At 37.1% G+C, this 8905-nt stretch overlaps 2 protein-coding genes across 7 annotated transcripts in view; both read right to left on the bottom strand.

Annotated features, from left to right (window-relative positions):
• Nucleotides 1-793: 793 nt before the first annotated feature.
• Nucleotides 794-4177, bottom strand: LOC127794433 (PLASMODESMATA CALLOSE-BINDING PROTEIN 1-like). Its single transcript, XM_052325502.1, has 4 exons — nucleotides 3428-4177; nucleotides 2273-2860; nucleotides 1686-1782; nucleotides 794-1600 (listed from the first exon to the last, which is right to left on the bottom strand). Exons 1-4 carry the CDS (start codon nucleotides 3510-3512, stop codon nucleotides 1444-1446), a joined length of 927 nt encoding a protein of 308 aa, XP_052181462.1. The 5' UTR covers nucleotides 3513-4177; the 3' UTR covers nucleotides 794-1443.
• A 345-nt stretch (nucleotides 4178-4522) lies between these two features.
• Nucleotides 4523-8905, bottom strand: part of LOC127794432 (carboxyl-terminal-processing peptidase 1, chloroplastic) — a 55569-nt gene continuing 51186 nt past the window's right edge. For 2 of the 6 annotated variants that reach the window (XM_052325500.1, XM_052325501.1), the window contains 7 exons: nucleotides 8184-8267; nucleotides 7375-7413; nucleotides 7232-7294; nucleotides 6254-6383; nucleotides 6118-6180; nucleotides 5719-6039; nucleotides 4523-4817 (listed from right to left, as the gene is read on the bottom strand). In XM_052325500.1, coding sequence (XP_052181460.1) covers nucleotides 6125-6180; nucleotides 6254-6383; nucleotides 7232-7294; nucleotides 7375-7413; nucleotides 8184-8267 — 372 coding nt within the window. In that variant the 3' untranslated portion in view covers nucleotides 4523-4817; nucleotides 5719-6039; nucleotides 6118-6124. Of the gene's footprint in view, nucleotides 4822-5718; nucleotides 6040-6117; nucleotides 6181-6253; nucleotides 6384-7231; nucleotides 7295-7374; nucleotides 7414-8183; nucleotides 8280-8905 lie in introns of all 6 variants that reach the window. The other 4 variants (XM_052325499.1, XM_052325498.1, XM_052325496.1 and 1 more) reach the window with 4 other exon arrangements.

Below are 8905 nucleotides of genomic sequence, written 5' to 3'. Positions count from 1 at the left end.
GGCTGTTGTGATCCATGAATTGTGTGGTTGAATGCTGATACTTGGTGTTGTCATAGTGTGATGGAAAGCTAGTACCTTCTAGGTCACTGTTTTTTCCTTTTCTTTGTTTGATATGCACTCCTTGCCTTTGGCAGTTTTGCCTTACGCAGATCTTAAAAAATTAGCCTATTTTCTTTAGAGTTCTTGTAGTCCGTGATACATGTTTGCAACTGTTTCAAATAGAATCATGCTAGATATCTCAACAGAATGATGCAGTATAGCTACTGTTGGTGCCTGCATGGCAGTCTAGTTGCTTCTAGTGAAGAGCTTTCTGAGAAGAGAAAAAGTTTCTAGGGAATTCTCATCGATTAGAGATCCTTCACCTTTTTGTTTTAAAAGTGCTTTGGACATCTAGCTTGTCACATAATAAAGCACTTTGGTTGTTAAGAATTGTCTCCCCCCACCTTATTGCAAGTAGCAAAGGAGCTGGTTAAAAATTATTTGTCAGATAGAGCAATTTCCATGCCGTCCTCTCAGGAGTTTAACTTACTATACAGAAATATATATATATATATAGGAGTTGATATAAATCTGGGAATTAGATTCTGACATCTACCCCCTTGTCATGTGAAACCCACCATTGATTTTTACTGTACCGAAACTTTCAAGTCAGTAGATATAATTTATGTAAAGGCCTAGGCAGATTCAAGTCATGCCATTTATAGTGATGAGCTTCAAAGACAGTTTCAACTAGTGAAGGGTTCTTGTATATGCTATCCGTTAGATAAACTAGTCTTGCTCAGTAGAAATCTGCATGAGATGATTGTATTTGAGGGAAATACAACTTATCAGTTTGTACAATTAATATTTTGTTCTGCAAAATAAACCAGTAATAAGTGCCATCAGGGAATCAAATGACAAATATCATCATGTACATGTAAAACATGAGGGGATATGCCCGCGTAAATATTCTCTTGACACTGTAGTTACTTTTCTGTGGCTTGGTAGAGTATATGTTTATGACCATCCTGATTCAGCCTTGTATATGTTTAAGACAATTGTATATGTTGAGTACTGAATGCAGTAGTTTATTGCTCTTCTGATAACTTGGTGAGTTGATTGCTATTGTACATGTCTCTGCACTAAAGACTCCTAGAATTAACAGGTCTTGACTAAGTACTTTCGTTAACTGCAGAATTCGCTATAAGAATCATACTAGTATGTAGTAGTAGTAACTGCAAAGTACTGACTATCTTAACTCTTCTTCATCTTCTCCTGGCTCCTTACTTGAACTACAATTCATAAGTAGACGAAGTATGGCAATGATCTTATAATGAAAAACCCCTGACATCGTATAAATTCATGGTGTCCTCTTGGTACTCTGGTACTCCACATAGAATGTAGAGACGACTGGGTGATCATGTCACCGCAGAGAGAGAACAACTCAATTTCCTATTTTACTGTCTAGAGACAATGTCCTGTGAGCAGCATCAAACAAATCATCATGAAGAGCACCCGTAGGTTGTGCAACGTTGAATCTGCTGAGCTGGGGCTGGCTGTCGGTTCTGAACCATAAATTGAGGGTACAGGAGGGGTGTAAGGATTCACCGGTGAAGCTGTGCTGTAATTGCAAACACGGATAGCTCGTGAGGTAAGTTGCATTTTGGCAGGATGAATGACATTAGAAGCGGCTTTGTTGCAGTTACCTTGGTGATGGTGGTGTTGGTGTTGTCATCGTCGGTGGTGTTGGTGTTGGTGTTGATGTAGATGTTTTTGGTGATGCATAATGACAGTTTCCAGAACCTGAAATAGTGCCGATAAACATCAAGGTTAAAAGTAAAATCTTCTTGAAACAATAACCAAGAAGCAGAAATTTTAGGTGGTTTTAAAAAATGAGGGGGATAATTAGGAAATTAGAATCTGAAAAATTAGGGTGAAAATGTTGAAGTTATTCAACGGCCTGGCCGTAGTCTTAAGCAGAACTTTGTGGGCTAATAGAAGTTAATAGTTACAGTGGAAAATGTTTGGTGGCATAATAGTTACTGAACTTGTTCTGAATGGTTAAAGTTTCTTTTCTAGCCTAATTATTGAATTCAACACATGATTAGTTGACTCAATTAAATTAGCTTTTTTTTTTCCTTCAATAATGGTTGCAAAAAAAAAAAAAAAAGATCTACAAATTCTTGGAGATTGGTCAAATGAGAAATTGGATATCAATCTCAGAGCAGCGTCAGACCATTTGACTTGGGGAAAAAGTAAAATGTTCGGCTGGAAAAATGTGAACTTATCTTACTTGGGTCATTGTAGGTAAGCTGTGCTGTTCCTCCAAAAGAGCAGCTAGTTGGAACTGGATTCTTCTGGTAGTATGCATTGAATGCATACGAGGCATGGTCACGGAGAGAGTTTGGATTATAACAACTTGCCCCAGGTTGAATTGCTGAACAGTCTGTCCCCCCATAACCACATGCATAGTCAAGAGCTACCTGCAAAGCTGTTTGTGATGCAGTTGGGCTTGCAACACACCAAGCTCCTCCCGACCCTGCAGTGGTTGGCGGTGCTGGGTTTGCTGGTTCTGTGCTGGTTGGAGGTGGCTGGTTCACTGGCACTGCAGGAGAATTTGTTGGTACTGTGGTGGTTGGAGGTGGCTGGTTCACTGGCACTGCAGGAGAATTTGTTGGTTCTGTGGTGGTTGGAGGCGGAGGCCCTTCAGGCATTACTATAGGAGTTTCCGTGGATGGAGGATTAGGGTTGACAATGGGAATAGCAGCATCAAGTTGGGAAGCTGATCCAGACGGTAAGAACATTACTGGAATTTTTTCGTTGTCCAGTTTCCGGCTCTGCCTGGTGCCTTCTGGAGGAAGTTTTTCTGCAATGCTTGAGCCTGAAGAAATCCAAAATCAGGGTAAGCTATTCTTTCCCTTCTCTACATGCAAAGTTGTATGGTATCCTGCTAACAGAATGCACATTTGAAAAGTTGCATTGTTTCAGATTTGGTTCTTGATGCATGGCATCACAGAGCCAGATGAATGTTAGAAGATCTAACGATTGCTATTAGCAATTGTAAAACACATGAAATGAGTTGTTGAAACCGTAAATGTGAATGCAGCCAGCAACAAGTTGTGTTAAGGCACTATGCTGTTCCACAGAACATCCTCAGATGAAAGAAATGCCACGAGATTTTTTGTTTCCTCTTATCTACCAGCCGTTTTCGAATTATGCATAGATGATCGACTTTTGGAATCAGGTTCGCCTAAGCAGTGAAACAAGTGTTGAAGTGTTGTTCTAGATTAATTGAAATGTAGCCCTGCTGCATTATATCTAGATGGTGAGTCAAAAAATGCAACACTGGTGGCACACAAAAATGCTGAGTCTTGAATCTCTTACTTGATGAACATTGAATGGTATGATTGTGAAGCTTAAGGGAAGCAGAACAAGAATGAAACGTCACCTGAGTTCAGTAGAACACAGAAGAAGAAGAAGAATAAGAAACTCTGAAGAAATATTGCAGCCATCTCTGATCTAGCAACGGTCATAGTTAAGAAGTTTGTTGATTGCCTTTTCGTCTAGAACAATGATATAACATTTGGATCAAGAGAAGCATCAGCTTGTGTTTGCTTCAGAGAAGTTAATTTTCTTCCCAGCATCAAGTTGTGAGTGTATATATATAAATATGTAAAGCTTGAGGAATCAGCTTTCTTATTCCGGAGACGGAAGAAAAGACACAAGGAATATGAGAAAACTTGAGAAAAGAGGCATCGGTTAGTTGAAAACAGCAAGCAAGGGCATGTACAAAACAGGAAAAAAGGTATGTTTACGAAGGGGGAAGGGGGAAAGGGGAAAAGATTGATGCGTTTGGAACTTAAATCTCATGTTTGTTCTCATCGTAACTGAGAGTTAATCTAAGCAGTGATTTAGTGGCATTTTCCTGGCTTTTCTCTGCCCTACTTTTTCCTGTTCATGGGACTTGCTCAAAAGCTAAAGCTAGAGAGAGAGATAGAGAGAGAGAGAGAGAGAGAGCAGTCCTAGTACTGCCATGTTCTTCTGTCAAAAGTATGCTGCGGTGGATATGCTGATCTTGAGGAATTAGCATATGTGCAAAGTGGAAGATTTCCTAGAATAGAAAATTAGTTTGATCCATAGGAAACCATATTTCGCTTAAACAGATATATTAATGTTATCTTCAAACCCCCATTTATATAGTAACAATCATTCAAGTTCTAATCTCCTTAAAGTTAGCAAAGTAGGTGAAGTGGCAAATAAGACAATAATCTTTAATGTCTTTTTGTGTAAACCATATTTTTAAATAATAAAAAATAATTTATTATAATAAATTTATCTTAATAAAGTTAATTACATAAATTTTAACTATTCCCGCATCTCTATAAACCTTTTATATCCCATTGTGTTTTAAAGAATTTTCACAATTTTTTTTAGTCATCCTCCGCAACAAATTTCCCTAATTTTCTCTTAGTACTTTATTCAGTCTCATTATGCATATTAAACCATCTTAATCATGAAATTTTTTTTACGGTTTTGAACAAAAATTTAAGTTAGTTAATAATACACAGCACATATACTGCATTCGCACACAATCTAATTGCATTAATGCCAGACCTCTCTAAAAATCGTTTCCTTCAACCAGAGCAAGTTACCATGAAAATGTATTTTTCGTCAATAATATCACAAGGCAACCATTACTGCCTCACATAAAAACAAACAGAAGAAAGTTCGAATTTCCAGCTGCAGGAGTACGGGAAAAGGTCCGACTTGTCCCACCATGTAACCTCAAGAGGGAGGAGGGCCTTCCACAATTTTCCCAAAATGCTTATTGCATTCTCCTGTCTTTCAGACAAACAATCGGTCAAAAATACCCTAAATTTTTACATTTTTTTTTCTTATAAAATCCTAAATTTTTCATGATTTTAAATTTGTCCTTGAACTTTTACATTTTTTTTTTATAGAATTCTAAATTTTTTGTAATTTTAAATATACCCTTAAATTGTACAAAATCACTAATTTAAGTACCTAAAATGTGCTCTTGGTACACTTGTTAGTAAAGTGTTTAAATGAGTGATTTTATACAGTTCAAAGATACATTTAAAACTACAAAAAATTTAAGATTTCACAAGAAAAAAATATAAAAGTTTAGGAATATAAATATGCTTTTGGCCAAAGTTCTAGGCCACACTTGAGATCAAAAAAAGTTTAGAATTCCACAAAAAAAAAAAAATCGTAAAAGTTCAAGAACATAAATATAATTTTCGAGAATAATCGTCACCATAGAACATTTTTATTCATGTACTATTTCATATATCAAAAAGAAAAAAAAATGCTTTTTGTACACTTGAGGGTCACACCCAAGCACCCAAATGATCAAAATGCTGACACAAATTGTAAATTTACTTTCCCTACCCTTGGTTGCCTCATTTCTCCTCTTTCTCCCCTTCTTCCCACGGTTGCCCACTACAATCCCCAATCACCATCTTCCTGTCGTCACATTCGTCTTACGCTGATTGCTGTGTAGCATTGCCTCATGCCGACCAGCAATGCATCAAACAATCGTGGGAAGAAAGGGAAAGAGGAGAGGCAACCAAGGGCAGGGGAAGCAAATTCGCAATTTTTGTGAGGGCATTTTGGTCATTTGTGTGCTTGAGTATAACCCAAAGTGTAGGCTTGAAGTGTATAAGTAGCATGGTTCAAAAAAAAAAAAACCCCAAATAATGCATAGAAAAGAATTACCTCCTAGAGGGCTCTTCTCCCAAGCTAGAATGGTGAAAGAGTTCTTAAATTGCATAACGGATTCTTCCCCTGGCAATGGCCATGATCTTGGTGTTAGTTGATGTGATTCTTGAGAAATCCACAGGCCCTTGATCCATTTTTATCTAAAGATTAAAGTCAGATGTAGTACGAAAAATACTGGAGTATGCATAGTATTTTACTTCTGGCAATCATGAGCTAATGTCACTGTGAAATGTAGCAGAACCAAGAGACCGGCCAACCAATCATACCACCGGCTGACTAGAATCGTGAGCAAAATCATGACTGCTAGTGACGAAGAACCTACATCATACGGGCATGACCAAAATTAGTACCAAATCATGCTGGGACAAAACAGAATAGACATAGAGAGCAGAAGACCTGTTTTTTATCCTTGGCCTGGTGTATGACATCTTGATAGACGCTCCTTGACCTCGCTCAAACCTGCATATTGGAATTATCTTAAGATCTTGTGGAACCTGTTTCAATTTGCTGAGAAGAGTAAGAGGTTTGTTACCTGGAAACTTCTGAAAGTCGGGCTCTAATCCATTGCCGTTGATGTCCATGTGATTTGGTGTTACATATTTCCCGACAGTAACAACCACGCCAGATCCATCATGCAGTTCAAATACAGATTGAATTAGACCCTGTTAACAATCTAAAGCAATCAGCAGGACAAAATTGATTCACATGGATAGCACTCAATATCTAGTGTTCCCATTCCTCAATAGGAACTCTTACTCTGCCAACATTAGAATTTTGGCGTACTTAACCCATCCACATATAACATTCAATAATAATAATGAAAAAACACCCACAGTTCATGAGGCAGCAAAACACATATTTAGCCCCAGTACTTATACGTTTTTTTTTTACTTAGACACTCGAATTTTTTGTATTTCAATTACACTCCTAAACTATACATTTGTTGAGGTATACAATTGACTCGAAATTGCATAGTTCAAGAGTGTAATTTAAATAATAAAAAGTTCAGGAGTGCAATGGACTCGAAATTGCATGGTTTAAGGATGTAATTGAAACAACAAAAAGTTCGAATATCTAAATGGAAAAAAAACACACAAATACAGGGGCTAAAATATGTATTTGGCCTTCACAAGGCTCTCTGCTTTGTAAGGGGTAGAACAGTCGTTTTTGTATATGTAGCCTTGCCCTTGCTTTGCAGAGATACTGTTTTCACAACTTGAACATTCAATGCTTGAGAACTAAGTACAAAAAATCATGAACAATTTGAGACCACTTAGTCAAAGATGGGTAGAGAAAAAGGCTAGGGAAAGGCATTATGATTCAATTCTTTCCTCAAAATTACAAGCTTTGTTTCATAGTTTACCCAAACTAGAACTTAATATTAAGATCAAAGTTCTTTGGAAATGATAACAAGGGGTTTTAAGTTTCTGATCAAACACCTGTTATGCAGAGTAAATGAAAGAAAATAAATCTGAGTGTTGCAGCCAGAAACATATACATTCATTCACACCTTGCCGAAAGTCCTTTCCCCAACAAGAACAGCTTTGCAGTTATCATGGAGTGCACTGGCAACCTGGAATGCACACAACTATTTACAACACAACATTAACCCTAATAATCACAAATCACAATGGAATATTTTCAGCTGCTTACTATTTCACTTGCACTAGCAGTATTGTTGTTCACCAAAACCTGCTCTAATGATGACATTAAGTGGTTAGCCATAAAACTAAGACTATAATAGGACAGAACTGAATAAGCAAAACTACTTTGTAACCAAGTCATTAAAAAATACTGAAAAGATCCATTCAACTAAAAAATTATCCCAGTTTCAGGTTAATTTAACCATAAATGTATTTATAAAAAAAGAGTCTATTAGGGCCAGGATCAGCATATTGTATCAAAGTTCACAAGCTCTGCATACCATTATCACCAGCCTAACCTTCAAAGTATCTTCCAAAGAACACCAGCCTAACTTTAAGGATGGATGGTTAGTCAAACAGAGCTGGCACAGATAAGGTTGGTTTTGCTGAGTAAATTACAAGACAATTTTTACAATAAAAGTTTCCTGAACCAAGATTAGACCTGCCAATACTCACATCAATCTGCATAATTCTAACTGGTTAATGCACATTAAATGATATGCAGTAAAGCCAATAAATGATAAGCAGTTATGGTTTCTGACATAAATGATGAGCTAGAAGCAACACAATATAGCAAAATTCTATTTGTCTTCCTGCAATGGCCAAAGATGACATGTCTACTGTACTGCATTCCATATTCCAGTTCTAGAAATCAAAAGTGCATAGTCCTTGTTTATAAAGCCTACAAGTAGATTCCAAATTAAAAAGTATGCCATCGACCTGAGAGACTTCTATAGAATTCTGAACTGCAAATCCTAGATAAATATTCATTTGCAAAGGCAATACCCATATAAGTGGTTGTTAAGGAAGAATACATACAATGACAGGAGCTGTAATCAGAGGTGCAGTTTCTGCGGTAATATTATTTTGGAACTGATAATCCCTTCCAACAGTATAAATCACCTGCCCATAAATCTGCCATAAGAAAGCACCTTGATAAAAATAGTTCAACTATTCTGTAACTCGAAGGACTAGTAAACAATGAAAAATTGTTTCATAATGTGGCTGACAGTTTAACTGAATTATAGAGATTCAAAAGAAGAAAAGAGAAACCCCCTTGACAACAAGGATCACAAGCCTTAATCACACTGGGTGGGGAAAGGAGAATATCTCTTGACATGCAAACCAAAGTGGACTTAATTAAGAAATCCAACACCATGCATACCGTATTTGAAAACTTTGGAAACTGTCAAGACATTGAAGAAAGGGGACCACGAGTAAGAAGGAAAAAAGAATCAAAGAAAAAGAAGCTTGTATGCACAACGAGTCATCAGCAAAGACCCACTGTAGAACAAAACTGCAGAGTAACTGGTGTTATCTTTGTCATTGTGATATTTATTAACAATGAAGAAAATTAAATGCTGTAAAAGAAAATAACTGGCATTTTCATCAGCAAATTCCAATTCACATCCAGTAAAGAAAAGAAGAAAGTAAATGCAGGAGCTAACTGCGGCAAACTACCCAGGGACGGGAAATAAATCATCCATCTCACAGTATTCTTCCATCTATGGTGAAGGCCAACAAGCTCAGGGAGGGGCGAA

This window comes from Diospyros lotus, chromosome 2 (assembly GCF_014633365.1).
Source record: "Diospyros lotus cultivar Yz01 chromosome 2, ASM1463336v1, whole genome shotgun sequence".
Taxonomy (NCBI): domain Eukaryota; kingdom Viridiplantae; phylum Streptophyta; class Magnoliopsida; order Ericales; family Ebenaceae; genus Diospyros; species Diospyros lotus.
Note: the sequence above shows the minus strand (reverse complement) of the source record. Positions and strands in the feature narration are given on the sequence as shown.